Source organism: Myxine glutinosa, chromosome 10 (genome assembly GCF_964187855.1).
Source record: "Myxine glutinosa chromosome 10, kmMyxGlut1.1, whole genome shotgun sequence".
In the NCBI taxonomy this organism is placed as follows: domain Eukaryota; kingdom Metazoa; phylum Chordata; class Myxini; order Myxiniformes; family Myxinidae; genus Myxine; species Myxine glutinosa.
In genome coordinates this window covers 88,699,423-88,723,314 of record NC_136270.1, presented here as the reverse complement: position 1 = coordinate 88,723,314, position 23,892 = coordinate 88,699,423, and the positions used below count along the sequence as shown (strand labels likewise).

Here is a 23,892-nt window from a genome sequence, read left to right as displayed (position 1 = left end):
CATTGAGGAAGTTAGGAGTGGAGGAATGGTTGATCAGAGTATTGATGGCAATGTACAAAAGAGCGCGCACAGCTGTAAGGACGAAGGACGGGAACAGTGGTGAGTTTGAGGTGAAGGTGGGAGTGCATCAGGGATTGGTACTAAGTCCACTACTATTTGTAGCTGTGATGGAGGTGCTGGCTCAGAACGTAAAGGAGGGTTTACCGTGGGAGTTGTTGTATGCAGATGATCTGGTGTTGATTGCGGAAAGTATGGATGGACTGAAGGAAAAGATGAACAAGTGGAAGGAATGTATGGAGACAAAAGGTCTGAAGGTGAATATCGGAAAGGTGAAGGTGATGGCAAGTGGTAAAGCATGTGGTGAGGTGGAAAGTACTGGGAAGTGGCCATGTGCTGTGTGCAGGAAGGGGGTCGGAGTGAACTCCATTCAATGTACAATGTGCGCTGAGTGGGTTCATCAAAAATGTAGTGGTCTGAGAGGGTCATTAACCAGTGTGGCAGCTACATTCAAGTGTAAGGTGTGCACAGAGGGAGCTGCAGATGGAGGAAATGTTGAGTTGGATCTTGGAGACGGCGTGAAGCTGGAAAGTGTGAAAACATTTTGCTACCTCGGAGACATGCTGAATGGAGAAGGTGGATCAGACTCGGCAACGGTTGCTGGAGTGAGATGTGCATGGAAGAAGTTTTGGGAACTGAGTGGCGTGCTGATGCGGAGGGGAGTGTCGTTGAGCTGAAGGGAAAGGTGTTTGCTGCATGTGTGAGAAGTGTTATGATTTATGGGAGCGAGACATGGGTAATGAACGTAGAGCAGCAACGAATGCTGGAAAGGGTGGAAATGCGAATGGCTCGGTGGATGTGTGGAGTATCGCTGAGAGAGAGGAAGACAAATGATGAATTGCGAAAGATGATGGGAATAGAGCCTGTTATGGATGCTGTGAAGAGAAACAGTTTGAGATGGTTTGGTCATGTGTTGAGGAAGGATTAAAGTGACTGGTTGAGAGGAGTGATGGAAATGAATGTAGAAGGAAGTAGAGGACGGGGAAGACCGAGAAAGACTTGGCTAAAGATGGTCGAAGAAGAAATGCGGGCAAGAGGGTTAACAAGGTGAGATGCAGAAAATCGGGCAAAATGGAGAAGATTGTCATGGGGACCGCAAGGCTAACCCCCGCTCTTGCAGGGAAAATGGCCTTAAAATGCCTGTTGTTGTTGTTGTTGTTGTTGTTGTTGTAAGTTTTAATGTTATCACTTCCTGAAGTGTAATGAAAATTAATGGGGAGCAGGAAAGAAGTTTTGAAAGTTTTTCATTTTGAATGCTTTCAATCATTAGATAGATTAGTTCATAAAACTTCTCAAACTATGAAATTCTGAATATTAAAAAAAATTGACATGGATAAGTACTTTGGGCCAGCTGTGGTTCATTCATTATATTGTGGCAAAGCTTACAGTTATGATTCTGACAAACATTGACATTCAGAGTGTTCAGGGAACAAAATGTTTGAGGAAAGGGGAATGAGCGGAGGTGGGTGGGCTGGGAGCAACAAAACGGGATCGAGTTAGATGCATAAATTTTCAAGGAAAAGATAAAGTTTAGTTTGGTCACACTTCTTTGTCTTCCCTCTTTTCTTTATCTGGTCCTTTTTAGTCACTTGATCTCTTCGGGGTTAAATGTCCAGGGACTGGAATTTCACCCCTGATCCTCCCATCAAAATGAGTTATTCCCATTTTGTGTCATTTCCATTTCAAAATGAGTCATTTTTTGTATACATAGTCGAGGCTCGTGGAAGGGCGACTACACTGAACGGATCAGGACGTAACAGGACAAAAGGAACAGTAGAGAGAGGAGGGAAACATCAACAGTGGTGTTGAAGGCCAAGATAGAGGGAGGCAAACTGAGTGTGGGGAAGAATAGGGGGGCGGGGGGGCAGGAGAGGATGCATGGAGTGGACAATATGGAAACTCTCAGGACAGAGGATGGATTGGTGTGGGGTTTAGGGGGGGCTTAATGAGGGTAGAAAATATAATAGTTTTGGAATGGGGACGATCTGAGATGGTGGTGAACAGCTGTCTTGAAGACCTGGAGGCAAGAATGAGATTGAAGATGATGTGGAGGTGAGCAATGTTCCTGAATTTACGTAGTTTCACCAGAAGGGGGTTGATGGTGGACCGTGTGTGCCTTGCAGAAACTTGGGGGGACAAAGCATGGAAAGAGCAGAGGGTGCAAGACCAGAAAGGAGACGGTAGAAGACAGAGAGACCACCGACCTGTCTGTGATGGCGAGGTGATAGGCCCATAGACTAAGCTTCATCATGGGAGATTCCAATAATCTTGGAGGCCTTGGTTTCCACAGTGTCAAGCTGAGCAATGACCGACTGTAATTGTTGTTTAATGACTGAGCAAAAACACTCTCATATGCAGCACGTGATTTGCATCATTGCTCGGGAGTACAGCGATGCAGCTGAATCAGTCCCCCCTGTAGGCTGAGGCTACATTTCTGGAAATTGGCTATGTTGGCAATAACTCACCGACTCTTCATCAAAATGACACCACAGGATATTTAACGTCCGCCAGCTAATGTTAACAGACGGGACACCAAGTTTAATGTCACTTGGAGGGACGGAATACTGTCATACAACGCTCTGCCTAATCCGACACCAATCCGAAAGCTTATTGTGAGAGCCGAGAATCAAACCCATAATAAACAGCTCAAAGGTAAATGCAATACCTCAACACCCTCCTGTCACGACAGTGAATCCAGTGTAATGAAGGGTGAGAGTAATGCATTTAATTGTGGCAAAGAAGTCAAAAATGTGGCCAGCAATGTCACAACCAATTTGATTAGCCTACCGTATCTAACAATTCGATTAGAACAAGCCATGCTCTTTAAGTTTAAGGTAAGGATTCACAACAATTCAGGTATTTAAGTTCTGCAACAAGAAAACTTGATGAACTTTATGACCGTTTTTATGAGCTTGCGTTGAAGTAAAGAATAAGAGTCCAGCTCTGCAAGGCTTCCCATCCATGACATGCGAGGCCTTTGCCCAAGGCCACTGCATGGAGCGTCCAGCAGAGCACGGTCAAAGTATTCCCTTGAGAATGATGGCACTGTGCAACACACAAAAGGTCAAAAAGGCCGCATTCCACTCCCCTGAAGCAATATTAAAGATGCATACAAGTTTTAAAATAATTCAAGACATGCAAAGCATACTTGCAGGTACATCCATTCAAGTTTCTGCAACTCCAGGACCTAGATGGAGTTTTGTATCATTTTTGTGGGCGTGGCTACGCTGTTCATGCAGTGGCCACCCCTCCATCCTACCCACCACCATCTCCTTCCCCACACATTCACACCTTTCAATTGATCAAGGCAGGAAGTTAGAGCTTAGCCATTGTGCCGGTAAACAATGCCTTGGTTACTCTTGCAATGAATAGGGTATTGCATTTGGGTCTGTTTGTCTGTACAGAATGTGCTAACGTCGACAACAAACACCAACTAGTGGTAGCCAGTAGTACACATCTTTTTTTCAACTGAGTACCTCTATAAAGTATGTTAAATTATAATGTGTGTATGTGCACAAAGTATGTACTATTAGAATGTGAGTACGTCTACAAAGTATTGTTGCGGATATGAGGATTGTGTTTTTTTTATTGTGTTGTATTATATAGTAAATTGTTGTGAAATATGCTTTATTCTGGACCCTCCTGCCTCCAGTGTTGTATAAAGGTCAAAGGGCGTTCCCGTAGTTAATTCCATAAAGCATACACGTTAGCCAATCATAGATTTCCCCCTGGTTGATAGTTATATCTTTATTATGTGTATTAGGGTAAGGCCTTGTCTCCCATTAAGATGACACTCCATTGCACCAAGTGAAATAGATAGATTCCCTTCATTCATCATTCCCATTCCCAAAACCTCCATTTCCCCTTTCATCATTGCCAAGCCTCGATTGCAAATTACATCCCCTCCAAAACCACCGTTGAACATGTGCTCGGATCGGGGAAGAAAGGCGGGTCCCCACCTCGTCATAGAGGGGAGGAGTGAGTCAGCCCCACTCAACCAACCACGAACAAGGGGTTGGACTTGGAGAGGGTGTGGAGAGAAACATCAAGGAGGTTCGCGAAGGTTGAGGGGCGGGGCCTATATAACCCGCCGCGGGACGCTCCCCAAGCAGATGAGCTTTGACAAGAGTACATTGAGATCACCTAAGGAAGCTTTGTACACAGCAACGGCTGATCAAGTGGGCCGATGTTTGTTCCTGAGCTGGTGCTTTTCCGAACAGAGTCCGAGGCTGGCATGTGAGCAAAAGAACATAGAGAACATTAAGGAGATCATCATCCAGGGAAGCACAAAGCCTGTTGTAGTCCTGGCAAAGCACGCGACGTCCACAGCAGCAGCAGCAGCGGCGGCCACAGCAGCAACAACACTCAACAGCCGCTTGGGGCCTGGACGGCGGTTTTGAGCAGGGCCGCGAAGGAACGGCAGCTGCCAAACGCGCCGATCGTGCTGCAGGACCCCTTGGACTTTCCTCTCCCTCCAGCCATCCACCTCCTGCCTTTCCATCCTTTTGGTGTACGTGAGTTTGTTCTGTTTGTTTTGTCCCTGGGTATTTAATTAAGCTCGTATAAGCTAGCGTTGGCACTGTCTCTAAAATCTTCTGTAAATTATTTTCTTATCTTTCCTTCTTCCTTGGTTACTTTGAGCATGTAAATAATAGGAATAAATTTAGTAGTATTGCCAACTTTTTTTTCTCTTCTTCTTCTTCTTCACATCCGTGTCGCTTTTGTCTTTTCCATATTGAATATCTGTGGCGCGATCCGGCCAACGTTCGGGGATCGGGTTAATCGGGGTAACTGTTAGGCCGCGGTGCCATCCGCTCGGCAAACCAACATCCTTATCCGCGGGCCGTAACAATTGGTGCCAGGAGTGGGATACGAGGCCCGAACCAAATTTTTAAAACATCTATAAAAAATTTGGTCAAAATTTGGAGCGGCCGAAATTTGTTTTGTTTTACAAAACCCGAATTTTGAAATCGCGCCATGGCTGGTCAAGGCGACGGGATGTCGGTGGGAGAGATAGACGGGGTAGAATCGACCCAGGACCTGGGGAAAATGTATGTGGAGGAGGGCAATGAGGAGGTGGTTGAGGATGTTTCAGGCGCGCAAAATGACGCCTCGCACATGGCTACGGCGACCGCGCCCGCGACCGTAGCAGCGCCACCGGTGGATTTGAACCTTTTTATGATGCAAATGAAGGCCCTTATGGACAAGAATAGTGAGCAATTGGGAAACCAAATCGGAGGATTGGAAAACAGAATGGGGGAACGGCTAGAAGCTAAATTTGAGAGGCTAGGAAGCAAAATGGAGCGAATCGGCAAAATTGCGGACAGAATGGGTGACCGCATGCAAAAATGTGGGGAGACCATGGATCGCATGGTGGGCGAGCAGGTCCCAGGGGTGCACGAGGAGGTAACGCGGGTCGAGAAGCGCTGGTTGAGCGAAGCGGAGAAAAGCACGGGTACAATGACGGGGGTAGAAATCGCGACACGGGGTTTGGAAAAGCCGGCGACCGATGAGGTAGAGGGAATTTTATTAAAGCCAACGGTCGTCGAGGTGAGTAAAGAAAAAGTGGTAGTGGGCATTGAAATTGAAGAGACCGGGGACTTAGAAAACCACTCGCGGCGGGAGGTAAAGATGGAATATGTACAAAGTCCCTGCTCAAATCATGATGATGTACTTGCTAATCCAAATGGAAGTTTGCAGGTGCGCGTGGAGAAAAGGATCCCCCAGGTAAGTCGTGCTGTATATTGTGCGGGTAGATTTTGTAGAAGGATGTTTGGCGACAAAAGAATTGTCGCGCGATTGGGGTCAATATGGCACCCGGGCGTTGGTGAAGGGTCCCGTGTGAGTGGAAATGGCACGCGTGTGAAAAAAAAGTGTGTCAAGGGGTGAGCGTGTTACGAAGCGCGAGTGTGATACCGAGTGCGAGCGAGAATGCACGTCGGGGTGTACGGAGTGTGACACAGGGAGTGAGAGCAATACGAAGTGTGCGTCAAGGGGTGTGCGTGTTACGAAGCGCGAGAGTGATACCGAGTGCGAGCGAGAATGCACGTCGGGGTGTACGGAGTGTGACACAGCGAGTGAGAGCAATACGGAGTGTACGTGCGAGGGTGAGTGTGACACGGAGAGTAAGGTGGTGGTGGAACGTGTGCGAGGAAGCACACCTGAGTTGGTGGTAGCGCGAGTGCGAGGGAGCACATCGGAGCGCGGTAGTGGGTGGATGCAAGAGAGCACGCCCATGGTGAGTGGTACGGAGTACGTACCGAGTGGGGAGAGTGCGCAAGACGGTGCGCGAGGTGTGTTAAGGGAGTGTGCGAACGGCGAGTGTGCGCGAGAGGTGTGGTGTGTAACAGGGAGTGCGGTGGTGGAATGGACGGAGTGTGGGGGATGCACTGGAGGCGTTGGAACGCCGGGCTTTGTGAGTGTGGAACGGGTCGCGTGGTGTGAGCCTGCAAGTAAAGCATCGACGTTGAATGGGGTAGCGTTTAGGGCGACGGATAGCCGATGCGAGCACTCGGGGCGCGGTGCGCTTTGTTGGATGCCAGGCCTGGCGCGGATCGATACTGCGTCGCTTCTCTTCGAAGCGTCGTTGCCGATTCGGGCTTGGCCCCGCCCTGCACGGTCGAGTCCGGGCCTTGTCGGGCGAGGCGACCGGTCCGGTTCAAGGGCGAGTGGGAGGAAGCGGACGGTGCCCCCTCGTGGGGACGGGGTTCCGCCCGGGCGAGCCTCAGCCATCGGGCCTGGGACCGCAAGGTACCGAGCCGCGATGATGCGTGGAACCTCGGCCCGAGCATGCCTCCTCCCCAGAGTCGTGAATGCCGGACGGATCCAACCAAGGCGACCAAACCACCCGAATTCATTGCTCGGCTTTGCGAAGCTGAGTTTTAATGATGTGACGACGCACCGAGGCTCAGATAAAGCGGACTGTGATGATGATGATACGGATAGTGTTTTGGACCCGAAATTAGAAAAACAAAATTTGATGATTGGCAAAGGATTGGCAGAGTGATGATTGGCAGATGATGGGTAGTGATTGGCAAATTTTTGATTGGCTGGAATTTGGTGTTCAAAATTTATAGTGGAAGATACCCGATGTGGTGGGATGGCAACTCTGTCATCCCTCACAGCGGGGGCAAAGGAGCACTAGACTTATGGGGTTTATGGCAGTGAAAACTAGCCCGGGAGGGTTTGGATAATGTGTAGGGATCTAGAGAAGATGACAATAGGTAACGTTAAGATTAGTTAGTGACAATGATACCGGTAGTGGGGACGCAGGTAGGTTAGTGTGGATGATAATGACGTGGTATGTGCTTAGTTTAAAGGGAAGACGGGGAGCACTAAGTTAGCAGGGCACCAGGTAGATTAGATGATGCCGTGTGTATGGTGAACAGGTGTGATTGCACAGGTGTGCAACTGAACAGGTGTATGGAGCAGTGTTTGAGTGATGGTGATGGTGATGTGTGTTGTATTGACCGAATGGTCCAGGAAGGAAGTAGGGTGCAGGTGGCACCAGGTGTGATTGCACAGGTGTGCAACGACATGGAGTGTGGAATACATTGAGTGTGGAATAAATGGAGTATTGGAATGGATGGTCGTGGAGTGAGTATGGGGGAAACTGTGGAGTGGAGTGGATGGTGCGAAGGTGTGAATGGGGGAAGGATGGACCCCCATCACGAATACCCGGGGAGGGTAGTGTAAGTGTTAGGTAGAGGGTATAGGTAAATTGTGGTTGGATATTGGCATCTGTGGTGCGGGTGAAAGAATGGTATTTGGATGGGTGCATTAGTGTTGTGGAAATGGCTGGGCGTGTAGCCTGTTAGTGTGTGTAGTTGGTTTGGGCACTCCACCACTGTGAGGATGTCGGCCAGGTGAGGCCGCAGGTGGGCTCTGGGAGCCGGTAGAGTTGTTGTGGATGGGGCCCGAGGATCCGGAGGACGGACCCGGGTAGCCCAGTGCCAGAGGGCACCGAGGGGTGACAGAGCCAGGAAGGGCCTTCCCCAGTTAGATAGGTTAGGTAAGGAGCAGGTAAGCTCGGGTGGCAACTGCAGTGGTGGAGGTGTGCAGGTGGGTAGACCTGCTGGGAGAGCTGCACGACCCAGCCCAGAAATTGTGCAAGGGCACCGGGAGATGAATCAGGGGAGTGAGACCCCAAATTGAGAAGCACCACAGTTTGGTCAATGGGAATTTGGTTTTTAAAACCACATAGAGTAAGATTGCCAATGGTTTGGCAGGGAAAGACCCCGGGTAGTGTAAAGTGTGTTAAAGTCATTTAGAGGATAGTTAGGATTGAAGTCTCCTCACACCATCTACATCCACTCACCCGAGGTGATGTAACTCCGCGCCATGCCATGTTTTATTATTTTTATTGTGCAGATGTTTGGATTGTGAGACGCATCATGACGTGGGTGTGACATTGTGCTTTGATGTTCCATCTCTTCCTCCTTATGAGGATTGATGATGAATTGGGTGATGGCAAATTTTGGTTAGAGGGATTGTGGGAACGAATTTGGTATAGGGGAAATATGGGGAAGACGTGACATTAGCGACGAATTTGTAAAGGTGTAGGTTGTTGTACATATGGGGTAAGGGCAAGGGTGGTGTAGGTGACAGGGGGGGTGACGTACGGTAGGGACGAGCTTTCTCACTTCGCTCTCCGTACGCACTTCACCTTGCATTGCCTTATTGATGTGTACCCTTGTGACCTTACCCCTCGCTCATCTGTCTGTCCCCCCTTTTGTCTCCCACATGAGGACCTGTGCGCCACTGGGCGCCGAGGGGGCGTGCGTGAGTCCGCCATTGTGCGCCCGGAACTCCCAGAACCAGCTGTCTGCATCGATGCACCACATTATGGACCACATGTCTGTGGCCGAGCACCACTTATGGACCCCATGGGTTGGGGCATGGCCCCTCTGCTGGAACCGGCCATGAAGGCCCGAAATCTTGCTGGCGGACCTTGATCACAGGGCACCGATGCCCCACAGGTGAACCACACTAGTCGGCCCCCTGTGGGCCATAAATAAAACAAAAATGGACACGTTTGGGCAAGTTTTATTGCAAATAGGCCGCCAGCAAAAAAAATGACAACATCTGGAAGAGAGCAATAGCCAGCAGAGGGAGCCGAAGAGCAAGAGACCACCTGCAGGGTTAGGGGTTGTTGTTTTTATTTTTATTGATGAACAGTGATGACTGTGCACCGATTGGTGCTTGTGGGTGTGTTGGTGCATTTTGGGTGCTTTCATGGTGCATCGATGGTGCATCGATGCAGAGCAGACTGTCTCTCCCCCCCAAAAGAACAATCACAGGTCCTGGGTTACGTTTTGTAAATAAAGTAAAGCCATTGTAAATAATGCTCCCCACCGTCAGTGTATAGTTTGAAGACCATTCCGCAATTCGGTTAGCTGTGGGCGTGAGTCTGTTAGGTAGGGTGCAATGGAGCAGCGGGACATATTTGTTTATGTTTTAAAACTGTCGCACTCAGGGTCAGGTTAAAAGTAGAGGGAACTACACCTACGTGTCACACTAAGTTAAAGTTGTAGGCCCGGGACGTGCCTAAGAGGAGGAGGGTGCAGTGTTGCGGATATGAGGATTGTGTTTTTTTATTGTGTTGTATTATATAGTAAATTGTTGTGAAATATGCTTTATTCTGGACCCTCCTGCCTCCAGTGTTGTATAAAGGTCAAAGGGTGTTCCCGTCGTTAATTCCATAAAGCATACACGTTAGCCAATCATAGATTTCCCCCTGGTTGATAGTTATATCTTTATTATGTGTATTAGGGTAAGGCCTTGTCTCCCATTAAGATGACACTCCATTGCACCAAGTGAAATAGATAGATTCCCTTCATTCATCATTCCCATTCCCGAAACCTCCATTTCCCCTTTCATCATTGCCAAGCCTCGATTGCAAATTACATCCCCTCCAAAACCACCATTGAACATGTGCTCGGATCGGGGAAGAAAGGCGGGTCCCCACCTCGTCATAGAGGGGAGGAGTGAGTCAGCCCCACTCAACCAACCACGAACAAGGGGTTGGACTTGGAGAGGGTGTGGAGAGAAACATCAAGGAGGTTCGCGAAGGTTGAGGGGCGGGGCCTATATAACCCGCCGCGGGACGCTCCCCAAGCAGATGAGCTTTGACAAGAGTACATTGAGATCACCCAAGGAAGCTTTGTACACAGCAACGGCTGATCAAGTGGGCCGATGTTTGTTCCTGAGCTGGTGCTTTTCCGAACAGAGTCCGAGGCTGGCATGTGAGCAAAAGAACATAGAGAACATTAAGGAGATCATCATCCAGGGAAGCACAAAGCCTGTTGTAGTCCTGGCAAAGCACGCGACGTCCACAGCAGCAGCAGCAGCGGCGGCCACAGCAGCAACAACACTCAACAGCCGCTTGGGGCCTGGACGGCGGTTTTGAGCAGGGCCGCGAAGGAACGGCGGCTGCCAAACGCGCCGATCATGCTGCAGGACCCATTGGACTTTCCTCTCCCTCCAGCCATCCACCTCCTGCCTTTCCATCCTTTTGGTGTACGTGAGTTTGTTCTGTTTGTTTTGTCCCTGGGTATTTAATTACCTGTTTTAAAGACCTGGAGGGAGGAGTGGGATTGAAGGGAGTGAGGGAGTTTGTTCCAGAGGCGGGAGAAAAGAGGAATGAAAGAGTGAAGGTGAGCGGAGAGCCGAGATTTCGGCAGTTTAACCATCAGAGGGTTGCTGGCAGATCTTGTGCGACCTGTAGGAATATTTGGGGGACAGAGCACAGAGAGAGCTGGGGGTGCAAGGCCGGAGAGGAGTCGGTAGAAGACAGAAAGACCACCTACCTGCCTGCGGTGAGTGAGTGAAAGGCCCTCAGAGATAGCTTCATCGCGGGAGATTCCAATAATTCTGAAAGCTTTGGTTTCAACAGCGTGAAGCCGAGCTAGGTGTGAGGCAGGAGCACCGGCCCATAGGGGAGAACAGTATTCCATTGAGCTGCGGATGAAAGCCTTGTATGTGGTGAGGAGCTCAGGTGTGCCGAGGAAGGACTTCGCACGACGGAGGATGCCCAGTCGGCGACTGGCTTTGGAGGCCAGCTTGGAAATGTGGTTTTCCCAAGAAAGATCATGGCAGATAGTGAGACCCAAAATCTTGAGCGACAGAACTTCTTGGAGAGGATTGTTGAGAAAGTAGATGGGAGGGTTGTCCAGTCGATCTTTTCGGAGAGACATAGTAAGAGTGTGAGATTTGTCAGGATTGAAAGACATGTTCCACTTGTTTGACCAGTCTGTGATTTTGTCCAGGTCTTCAGAGAGTGAGGAGGCAGCAGACTGCCGATCTGAGGGAAGAGGAATGGAGCGGCAGAGAGTGGAGTCATCAGCAAAGAGATAGAGAGGATTTTCGAGAGAGTCAGAGAGATCATTGATGAAGACCAGAAAAAGCACGGGGCCCAGAACACTGCCTTGGGGAACTCCAGCCTGAACAGGAAGAGGAGATGAGAGAAACCCATTCAGGGCCACACGTTGACGACGACTAGAGAGGAAGTTCGCCAACCATGCGTGGAGATTTCCATGGATACCAAAGGAGGAGAGTTTGGTGAGCAGAGCGGGGTGCCAGACCGTGTCGAAGGCACGTGATATGTCGAGGGAGACAGCTCTAATTTCCTGTTTGGCATTGAGGACCTCCATCCATTGTTGAGACAGCAGAAGCAGCATGTCCAGAGTAGAGTGACCTGGTCTGAAACCAAATTGATGATCAGAGATCAAGCCATTGGAGAAGAGGAAAGATTTCATATCAGAAGCAATGATGGATTCCATGACTTTGCTGATAATTGGGAGAAGGCTGATTGGTCTGTAGTTGCTAGGATCTGTTTTTGCACCTTTTTTGTGCAAAGCGGTGATGTTGGCTGATTTCCAAGCAGATGGCAGTTGACCTTGAGCAAAAGAGAGGGTGAAGAGAACAGAGAGAGGGTGAGATAGAGCAGCAGAGCAGGATTTTAGGACCCGTGGGCTGATGCCGTCGGGTCCAGTTGCAGAATCAGAGTCGAGGGTTGACAGAAACTTTTCCACCTTGTCAGGAGGAAAGGACACGGAGTCCAGGAGCAGCAGGGTACGACTGGGTATGGTGGGTACAGAGAGGGATGGGTTTGGGACACAAGATTTAGAGGCAAACACAGAGTTGAGGCATTCAGCTTTTTCACGTGCGGAGTCAGCTGTGTAGCCGTTTGAGGTAAGGGAGGGGATGGAGGGGGAACAAACACCAGAAACGGATTTGACCAGACGCCACCAGGATTTGGAAGAGGGAGACAGATAAGAGAGTTCGGTCTTGAGAACGGAGAGATATTGTTTCCTGGCTCTCCTGAGGGTGGACACACACTTGTTTCGGGCTTTGTGAAAGGAAATGAGATTTCCTTCCGTTGGATTTGCTTTCCAGGAGACGAAGGCAAGTTGTTTCTGGGCAACAGCCTCACCACAAGATTCCGTGTACCATGGACGGGAGGAAGGGTATGACAACTGAAGACGAGATGGGATAAATATGTGCATGAGAGAGAGCAATTTACTTTGGAAGAATTCCCAGGATGAGTTGATGTCAGAGGTGGTAGAGATGGGAGACCAGTCCAGATGATTGATGGCTGCTTGAAGACCGTGCCAGTTGGCCTGAGTGAAATGCCAGACTCGTCGACGCTGAGCAGGCTCCCTGAGGATGGTCAGAGAGATGTCCACTTTAACAAGGACATGATCAGATGATCCGATCGGAGCAGAAGAAGAGCAGCAGACATTTTCAGGGAAGTTAGTCATAACCAAGTCCAGAAGAGAAGATGTTCCGTTGACTGAGATCCGGGTCGGGAAATTGACAGATTGTGTCAGTCCCAGTGAGTCGCAGAAGTCCTTTGCTGAGGAGCCATGGCTGGTGAGAGAGGTACCCACACCCAGCCAACTGGCATGATGACAGTTGAAATCACCACATATGAGGAAGAGAGAGTTGGGATGAGTAGATAGAAGTTGGTCCATATCATCAGACAGCGAGATGTAGATGGAGTCATCACTGTTTGGTGGACGGTACAACACACATATGAACAAGAGGTGGGAGCGAAGGGGAAGCCGTAGCCAGAGGTATTCCTGGGGGTGAGGTGGAGAGAGTGCAGTGCAGGGCGAGTGAGGAAGAGAGTTTTTGATAAAGATAGCAACCCCGCCTCCAGGACGAGGCTCAGGTCTATCATACCGGAGGAGGGAGTAGCCCGGGAGAGATACTATGGAATCAGAGACATCATAAAGGAGGAAAGTTTCTGTTAAGCAGATCACGTCTGGTTTGACAGAAGCAACCTGTATGGAGAGATCAGTTAAGTTTGAACGAAGGCCCCGGATGTTTGAGGTCCATACCGTTAATGAAGAGGAAGGGGGAGCATCAGATACAGAACAGGGGGGAGGAGGGGTAGGGTAAGATGTGGAAGAGGTGGAAGTGGTAGGGAGAGCTGTTGAAGGTGTGTCAGAGATTTCAGAATAGCTTGGAGAAAGGGAAGGATGGGGCGGACAAAAGGTTTGATGGTGATTGGGTGAGCCACAATGAGGTGTTATTTGAGGAGGGGGAAGAGCGAGGCAGAAGGTTGGGGGAGATGGAGGTGAGAGTTTGAAGGGGGAAGAAGCGGGGAGGACGCTTTGAGGAGGGGGAGTGAGCGGGGGAAAATTGAGAAGCAATGAGGGTGGGGAGATTTGAAGGGGAGGGGTGAGGGGGGAGTTTGGGAGGGAAGGGACAAGGGGAGGGATTTGAAAGGGATGGGATATGGGGGAGATTTGGAGGGGAGGGGTGAGGCAGGAGTCTAGGAGGGGAGGGGCGAGGGGGCGTCTTGGCGGGGAGGGGTGAGGGGGTAGTTTAGGAGGGAGGGGGCAAGGGGGGAGATTTGAAAGGGATGGGTGATGGGGAAGATTTGGAGGGGAGGGGTGATGGGGAAGATTTGGAGGGGAGGGGTTATGGGGAAGATTTGGAGGGGAGGGGTGAGATTGGATTTTTGAAAGTGTACGATTTATGGGAAACGAACATTTATTGCAAAATGAGTTTCTTGTGACCTTCGAGTTAAAAATACGTTTAAGGACGCTGGATGGAGGATGGAGTGCAGGAGAGTTTAGGGAATGTAGAAAAAAGGCACTATAGGAGATGGATATTTTTTTTGGGATGAATTGATTTGGTGAGCAAGTCGAAAGCAGCCTTTTAAAGAAGAAGAAGAAAAAGGTGTTATAAAATATGACGGAATACATAACTTGAGGGGAAAGTGTAAACATTGAAGGTTAATGAGTGAAAACTATCTGGGGAAATGGGGGAGAAACACGTGGTCGAAGAACGAACGAACGAATACGAATGAATAAACGAATGAGAACAGAGAAGGAAATGTTTTTTTTTTTTTTTTGTTTTTTTTTTGAGTTGAGATTTACACAAGGAAGTAGGCTATGGGTGAAAAGCCTGGGAATACAGAGAACGAAAGTTATTGGATCACAAACGACGGACCGCTGAGAGAAAAACAAAGCCTCAAGGTTGTACAGTGCACACTGTACAAGGCCTTGCTCGCGACACGGCAAACAGACGATCAATTTATGCAAGATAAACACCGAGAAACAACCAAAGTTGCACACAATAACTTCACACACCGAAAGATAAATACAGTTTCGACAAAATACAATTGTGAACAGACTTAACTTCGAAAAACGTGGAGACCGTGTGGAGCTTCGAAAATCCCTGCCGCCGTCTCCAAGATCTCGCGAGATCTTCCTTGGTTACTTTGAGCATGTAAATAATAGGAATAAATTTAGTGGTATTGCCAACTTTTTTTTCTCTTCTTCTTCTTCTTCTTCACATCCGTGTCGCTTTTGTCTTTTCCATATTGAATATCTGTGGCGCGATCCGGCCAACGTTCGGGGATCGGGTTAATCGGGGTAACTGTTAGGCCGCGGTGCCATCCGCTCGGCAAACCAACATCATTATCTGCGGGCCGTAACAGTATGTATCTATCTATAATTCCAGTAATCTCTGTGTGTCTGTCTGTGTGTCTGTGTGTCTGTGACCGCTGTTTCTCGACAACCACGGGTCCGATATACTTTAAACTTGCCAGGTATATTGCTGGGGACCCGAGGATGTGCCTTTTCAAGGTTTGAAATTAATCGGACAAGTACCTACCGAGCTATGTCCAAAAAACGCTTCAACCAATCAGAGAGCAGCGAGCTATCACGTGTGCCGAACCGTTAATGCAATGCAAGCGTTAATGCGTTAATGCAAGGCTTTTCTTTTTTTCCCTCTTCTCTTTCTACTTTTCCTTGCGATTAAATTGCAAACAGCCAAAATACGTTGGCGCTAATTGAATAATTGGCCATTAACACTAAAATAATCGTAACTGCGATATGCCAACTTCCGGACAGTGCAGCCTTCCCTGTTGTTGTTGTTTGCAGCAGCTGTTTGCAGCAAGGCAAGGCTTTTCTTTTTTTCCCTCTTCTCTTTCTACTTTGCCTTGCGATTAAATTGCAAACAGCCAAAATACGTTGGCGCTAATTGAATAATTGGGCATTATGTTTTACAACTAATAAAAACGAATTTGCGATTCATTCGCTTTCCTGCGCGTTTGTGTACGCGATGGCGATTTCTTTACCAAACTCCGGAAGCCGTTCGCTTTGGACCGAACCATTGCATGTAAATAGAGGGGGGGGATTGTCACCACTCGCAAGCCGTTCGCTTTGGACCAAACCATTTCATGTAAATAGGGGGGGGGATATAATTTTAGATATATATATAGTACGGGCATGCCCTAGTAATTATAATGCGAGTACATCTATAAAGGAAGTACAATTAGAACGAGAGTACCTCTATAAAATACTACCAGGAGTACCTGGTGTTGCCGGGAGGGGAGGGGTAGGGGAGGGGGGAGGGGAAGAGAAGGAGGAAAAGTGTACCCATGCAAAGAGTGCTTTAACCTCAGTGTTGCCCAGGTAAAAAAAAATTGTAATACCCTCTGCCACCAACACCAGGTGTACATGGTACATATTTACATCGAGAATTTACGTCCCTCTCCCGGTCCCCCACACCTCCACCTGAGGCCGTGGCCTATTCGCCTATGTTACCCCGCAGACAAAGTTGTATTTGTATTTGTACCCCGAGTAAAGTACATAAGCGTTTATAGCTGGAGTACCCGGCGTTGCTCAAGCGAAAAAGAAACATCAACATATTTGAAATGAGTGCAAATTTATAATGGAAAAGCAAATTCATCCAAATCAGAATCCATCACAAATGTCAAAACATCATTTTACCTTTTCATTGAATATGTGCTGGTGAATTTACCGTTGATAAAGTTTCTGAGTTAAGTATGATGACGTTCAGGAAGAAGAAGAAGAAGCCTTACCACCAACTTCGACCGGTTCCAAAATTTTTGAGTATTTGTGTTCAAATGTATGGTGAATGTTTTGTATTTATTTATGCGAATGTGTACTTGCATATAACTGTCATTAATCAAAAAGGCTCAGACATTATAAATCAATTTTTTTTTAAACTAAAAAAAACAAACTTTTGTTTGGCCTAAAACACTCCCAGGCACTCACTGATGAACCTCTGAAAGTTTGACGAAGATCTGTTCAACCATCTCTGAGAAAAATGGCAACACACAGACGGATCAACGGCTCTCTTATATAGTGGATGTACAATTAGAATGAGAGTACCTCTATAAAATATGTATAATGAGAATGTGAGTACTGTACGTCTATAAAATACGTGCTATAAAACCACACAAAACAAGTTTGGGCAAAGGTATGGAATCTTAATTTGCTCGTTCTAGTTTCCTTTTGCAAGGTACAAGATCTAATTTCATTTAGAATCTACTATCACAGGTTCATACGATTATATACTCTGATTTTCTTCATCAATAAACACTGCCGGCAAAGCTTTCTTGTTTCTTGCAAACACCATCACAAATGGTTCAAGCCTTTTGCATGAAAGTCATCCCACCTGTTGCTGAAGCTCGTAGTTATGACCAAAAATGTAACTAACTAACAAAACTAACCATATATAAACCTTTAGAAAATCCCAGTTGTTGACTTTGGATTCCACTTTGCAAAAAATAAATGGATACACGATTAATACTCTCAAATTCCTCTAAAAGTTATAACTGTTCCTCACCTGCGTCCTTTGTTTCATCGTCACCACAAACGCCATCCTCTTTAAGCACGCGGGTTGAATCACAGCAATAGGCCTTGATGCATGTAAGTCGTTGAGCCTCGGCAAGCTTGAGAAGCCGCTCCACCTTCCTTGAGATTTTGTCTAAGGCAATAATCTCACCCTGAAAATCACATCCCACAGCAACACATGGTCAGGGTAGATGCTCTCCTCAGCAAAATGGCAGAAAATCGAAAAAGGCCAGTAATGTCCTCACCTTCCTTGAGTCTGCATTAGATTTTTGCTACAGCATTTTAGTAAATGAGGCACAATTACGAGCATGCTACGTAAATGAGGGACAATTACGAGCATGCTACGTAAATGAGGGACAATTACGAGCATTATGCTATGTAAATGAGGAACAATTACGAGCATGATGCTACATAATTGAGGAACAATTACGAGCATTATGCTACATAAATGAGGCACAATTGCGAGCATGCTACGTAAATGACGAACAATTACGAGCATTATGCTACATAAATAAGGCACAATTACGAGCATTATGCTACATAAATAAGGCATAATTACGAGCATTATGCTACATAATTGAGGAACAATTACGAGCATTATGCTACATAAATGAGGGAAAATTGCGAGCATGCTACGTAAATGACGAACAATTACGAACATTATGCTACATAAATAAGGCACAATTACGAACATTATGCTACATAAATAAGGCACAATTACGAGCATTATGCTACATAAATAAGGCACAATTACGAGCATTATGCTACATAATTGAGGAACAATTACGAGCATTATGCTACATAAATAAGGCACAATTACGAGCATTATGCTACATAAATAAGGCACAATTACGAGCATTATGCTACATAAATAAGGCACAATTACGAGCATTATGCTACGTAAATGAGGCACAATTATGAGCATTATGACACATAAATGAGCACAATTACAAGCATTACGCTACATAAATGAGGAACAATTACGAGCATTATGATACGTAAATGAGACACAATTATCAGCATTATGCTACGTAATTGAGGCACAATTACGAGCTTGCTACATAAATGAGGGACAATTACGAGCATTATGCTACGTAAATGAGGTACAATTACGAGCATCATGCCATGTAAATGAGGTACAATTATGAGCATTATGCTACGTAAATGAGGCACAATTACGAGCTTGCTACATAAATGAGGCACAATTACGAGCTTGCTACATAAATGAGGCACAATTACGAGCGTTATGCTACATAAATAAGGCACAATTACGAGCATTATGCTATGTAAATGAGGAACAATTACGAGCATTATGACATAAATGAGCACAATTACAAGCATTACGCTACATAAATGAGGAACAATTACGAGCATTATGCTACGTAAATGACACAATTACGAGCATTATGCTACGTAAATGAGGTACAATTACGAGCATTATATAAATTTAAATGAGGTACAATTATGAGCATTATGCTATGTAAATGAGGCACAACTACGAGCTTGCTACATAAATGAGGCACAATTACGAGCATTATGCTATGTAAATGAGGCACAATTATGAGCATTATGCTATGTAAATGAGCCACAATTATGAGCATTATGCTACATAAATGAGGCACAATTACGAGCGTTATGCTACGTAAATGAGGAACAATTACGAGCATTATGCCATGTAAATGAGGAACAATTACGAGCATTACGCTACGTAAATGAATGAATGAATGATCGTTTTGAGGCCATTTTTCCCCGCTAGAGCGGGGGTTAGCCTTGCGGGCCCCATGACAATCATGGTTCCCTGTTTGAGGCAATGTTTTTATGGCCGGATGCCCTTCCTGAGGGGGAACAATTATGAGGCCATATTATGGGGCCTGAGGCACAATTATGAGCATTATGCTACATGAATCAGCCACAATTATGAGCATTATGCTACATAAATGAGGCACAATTACGAGCGTTATGCTACGTAAATGAGGAACAATTACGAGCATTATGCTATGTAAATGGGCCACAATTATGAGCATTATGCTACATAAATGAGGCACAATTACGAGCGTTATGCTACGTAAATAATGAACAATTACGAGCATTATGCTATGTAAATGAGGCACAATTCCGACCATTCGGCACAAATACTGTGTGGTCTAAGCTGAAGGTCGGGGAAACGGTCATTGCCACGGCCTCAATGGCCATCTTTCGGTTTAGTTGAATTCTACAGAGTGGCCTGGTACAGCTAGTCTTTTGTATTTTTTTTTTTTGCTACACCTCATTGTGCCTTTGCTGTGTACCACTCTGGGTCCATTCTACAACTGACTGTTTTTTAACTACTATGATTTACTTTATTATTTTTTGGCTAATGTAAGATGAATGTTGTTTCAGCTTTTCTTATGTGTTATGATGATATGTGTAATTCTGTTGGCACCTTGAGCACCCTGTAGGGTGGATATGTGCACATTACAAATATATACATTATTATTATTATTATTATTATTATCCATTTGTGTAATAACCATTAATAGGGTTTACTACATATAAAATGTTGTACAATAAATCAAGAAAGTTAGGCATATAAAGTTAGGAGAAGGAAAGCGATATCCTGAAGCTTTTCTGGTGAACCCTAGACCAGTCTATGGTTGCTGGTGTAATCTCAACACGAGTCCATTAATCAAGGGTAGCTCACAGTGGGTTTGTTAAGCAATCTTTCCAGAGACAAAGTGAGAATATGTGTGTTCCAGATTGACAGGTCATAGCATTATGGAACATACTCTAACATTCATCTTACTCAGAAAAACAAACACCATACAGATGCAGCATGCATTTTAAATAAGCCACCCCCAATAGCATAGGGGAAGGCTTATTGCTGTCGTATGGTTTGTTTCTACAATTAGTGCCCCCAATTTTTAATAGTACCACAGTGGTGCTTTCGGAAGGGCAAGGTTTACGCAACACAACCAGCGACCATTCAAGACCTGAAAGTGCGAATTCAAGCAGCTTTTGGAGAAACTGCAGTCGCAATGTGACAGAAGATGGTCTTGGAGTATCGCGAAAGGATGCACACAATGCTTGAAAATGATGGAAATCACGTCGTAATTCATAACTAATTTTGTGCAATTCTGAACTCGATAATAAAATTTTTACCCCAAAAACTTGAAATATGTACCTATTTCCCGGAAATATTTTGTTCGATTTCGTTTCTTAGCAACATAATTACAGGGGTTCAAAACCGGGAATAGTTAAATGGCCAACCCTATATATGCGGTGTGTCGTCGGTTATCTCCAAATGCGGGTTTCAGAAGGTGCAACGGAGCCCTCCCAGGTCTCGATGTATCCACGATTGTGTGTGTGTGTGTGTGTGTGTGTGTGTGTGTGTGTGTGTGTGTGTGTGTGTGTGTGTGTGTGTGTGTGTATTTTTGCATCCTATCCCCACATGTGGCTGGGCCTCAGGAGATGGAACGGAGACCTACCGTTTCTCAAAGCATCCAACTCCGTTAATGTGTGTGTGTGTGTGTGTGTGTGTGTGTGTACGTATATATACGTGTGTGTGTGTACGTAGGCAGAAAGACAGCCTCTAATATAGCGCCTCCAGGTGGCCTACTTTAATACGTGCAACTCGGAAACCAAAACTTTCTACCAAAACCTACCCCCACAAAAACGTGTTTACCCTTTGCCAAACCAGGAGATGTTGAGCACAAAACAAGCAACATATCACAGATATATGGTGCTGTGTGTCAGTGCGTGAGTTTTCTCGCACTGGTTCCCAAGCATGCTGTTGTGGCGGACACGAAAGCACTGACGTGGTGACATCACACCCGCACACCAAGTGGGGGTGGGCCACGCCCGGTAGAGAGGCGTGGCCTCACGATATACACGGGGCGCGCAGCCCTGAGCAGCTCAGTGTTACAGTGAGCTCTTGAATAAAGACTTACAAATTACCGCGTTGTCTGCTTCCTCCTTGCTTACAAGCAGCGCGCGTAATACCGCGCTTTACTGGTGACCTCGACGTTGGATCTGCCGTAGCGATCCTTCCAAACACGACGCCATTGCCATGGCCAACAACGCGATGTCGGTTAAACTTCCCGAATTTTGGGAGGCCCAGGCCGAAGTTTGGTTCGTCCAAGCCGAAGCCCAGTTTCAGCTTCGGCGCCTCACCGGCGACGACATGCGCTATTGCCACGTTGTCGCCTCCCTCGGGCCCGGCACGGCCGCTCGAGTTGTGTCTGTCCTTCGCCACCCACCGGACGGCCACAAGTACGAGGCACTCAAGCGGCTGCTCCTAGCCACGTTCGGCCTCACGGAGGACGTACGGGCCGACCGCCTCCTGGATCTCCCCGAGCTCGGCGACACGCGCCCGTCGGTCCGAATGGACCATATGCTGTCGCTGTTGGGCGACGAAGCCCCTGGTTCTCTATTCCGGGCGCTTTTCCGTCGCCAACTTCCAGCACAGGTACGCCTCGAGTTGGCCGGGACTGTGCTAACGGAACCCCGAGCATTGGCCGCCGAGGCGGACAGGTACTTCGCGGCTTCGGACACGCGGGCGAGAGTCGGTGCGGCCGTCGCGGACCTCAAGGCTGATGCTGCTGCCCACCTCGTGGATCCCGAGGCTGATGCTGATTCACAGCATCAGCTTACACAGCATGCTGATACGCACCTCGTGGCCGCCGCCACGCCCCGCCCACCGCCGCGGTGAAAACCGCCACCGCGGGGAAAACCGCCGGCTCCACCGGCCTGGCAGAGCCAGCCGCTCTCCTCCAGCTCCACCACCTGGTGCTGGTTCCACGCCAAGTTCGGCCACGAGGCTCGACAGTGTCATCCGCCATGCTCCTTCAACAGGTCGGGAAACGCCCGGGCCGGCGCTCGATAGTGGCAATGAGCGCCGGCCGTTCGAGTAGCCTGCTGTTCATAACGGACACCTTATCCGGGCGCCGTTACCTGTGCGACACGGGAGCGCAGGTGAGTGTCGTTCCTGCCGGTACGTTGGACAAGCACGCCGCGGGCGGGGGCCCCGCGCTGCTTGCCGCGAACGGGACGCCCATCTGTACGTACGGAAAACGCTGCCTCTCTCTGCGGTTCGGAGGGCAGGTTTTCCGATGGTCGTTCGTCACCGCTGACGTGCCCATGGCATTGCTTGGCGCGGACTTCCTGTGCGCCAATGGGCTCCTGGTCGACGTAAAGCACAGACGTCTTGTCCAGGCCGAGACGTTCAGCTCGCTCGCTTGTGCGCTGCCCAGCTCGTCGAGCAGCTCACTGAGCGGCTCACCGAGCGGCTTGCCAAGGGGCTTGCCGAACGGTTCGGTTCCGGCCACGTTGATCTGTATGCTTCCGGCAGCGGACGAATTCACCCGCCTCCTCGCCGGCTTCCCGGCCCTCACGCGGCCCACCTTCTCGGCAGGGGCCGTCAAGCACGGGGTGGCCCATCACATCCCCACCGTCGGGCCACCGGTCTACGCCCGGGCACGCCGCCTTGAGCCGACGAAGCTGGCGGTAGCAAAAGCGGAGTTCGCTACCCTGGAGCGACTCGGCATCGTTCGGCGCTCGGAGAGTGCTTGGGCGTCGCCGCTGCACATCGTGCCGAAGCCCGGCGGGGGATGGTGACCGTGCGGGGACTACCGCCGTCTCAATGACGCCACCACTCCCGACCGCTACCCCGTCCCCCACATTCAGGACTTTGCCGCCCGTTTGGCGGGCATGTCCTTCTTCTCGAAGGTGGACCTCATACGCGGCTACCATCAGGTCCCCGTCAGGCCGGAGGACGTCCCGAAGACGGCGGTCATCACGCCGTTCGGACTCTTCGAATTCCTGCGGATGCCCTTCGGTCTGAAGAATGCGGCTCAGGCGTTCCAGCGGCTGATGGACAGCGTCCTGCGCGACTTGGATTTTCTATACGTCTACCTGGACGATATCCTCGTCGCCAGCGCGTCCCGCGAAGAGCACCTACACCACCTCCGCACGCTCTTCGAACGCCTGGGCCAGCATGGCCTGATTGTGAACCCCGCAAAGTGCCGGTTCGGCGTCGCCGAAATCGATTTTCTGGGGCACCGCGTCACCAGGCACGGAGCCATCCCCCTGCCGGCCAAGGTGGAGGCGGTGAAGGGGTTTCCGTGCCCCCGCACGATCAGGGGGCTGCAGGAGTTCCTGGGCATGGTGAACTTTTACCATCGGTTCCTGCCCCGTATCGCCCAGCTCCTGCGCCCCCTGCACGAAGCTCTCCGAGGTAAGCCGGGCAAAGGCGACGTTACCTGGACCGAGCAGATGGACGCGGCGTTCACGGGCGCGAAGCTCGCCTTGGCTAACGCCACCATGCTCGCGCACCCGGCGCCCGATGCACCGATCGCCCTCACCACCGACGCCTCGGACTACGCGGTGGGTGCGGTGCACGAGCAATGGGTGCGTGGAGCTTGGCAACCGCTGGCATTCTTTAGCCGGCAGCTTCGCCCGCCCGAACGCCGTTACAGTACCTTCGACCGCGAGTTGCTCGGGCTTCACTTGGCGGTCAGGCACTTCCGCCATCTGCTCGAGGGCCGTGCGTTCACGGCCTTCGTCGACCACAAGCCGCTGATCTTCGCGATGGGCAAGGTCACCGAGCCGTGGTCGGCCCGGCAGCAGCGTCACCTCTCGGCCGTGTCCAAGTACACGACGGACATCCGGCACGTCGCGGGGAAGGACAACCCGGTGGCGGATTGCCTTTCCCGGGCCGTCGCCCACGCAGTCCACCTCG

At 48.8% G+C, this 23,892-nt stretch overlaps 1 protein-coding gene across 3 annotated transcripts in view; it reads right to left on the bottom strand.

Moving 5' to 3' along the window:
- The window catches only part of NSUN6 (NOP2/Sun RNA methyltransferase 6), an 81,056-nt gene that overhangs the window by 9,319 nt on the left and 47,845 nt on the right, over positions 1-23,892 (bottom strand). For all 3 annotated transcript variants that reach the window (XM_068126583.2, XM_068126581.2, XM_068126582.2), the window contains exons 8-9: positions 17,170-17,329; positions 2,957-3,102 (exon numbers count right to left, since the gene is read on the bottom strand). In XM_068126583.2, the coding sequence (XP_067982684.1) occupies positions 2,957-3,102; positions 17,170-17,329 (306 nt within the window). The remainder of the gene's footprint in view (positions 1-2,956; positions 3,103-17,169; positions 17,330-23,892) is intronic.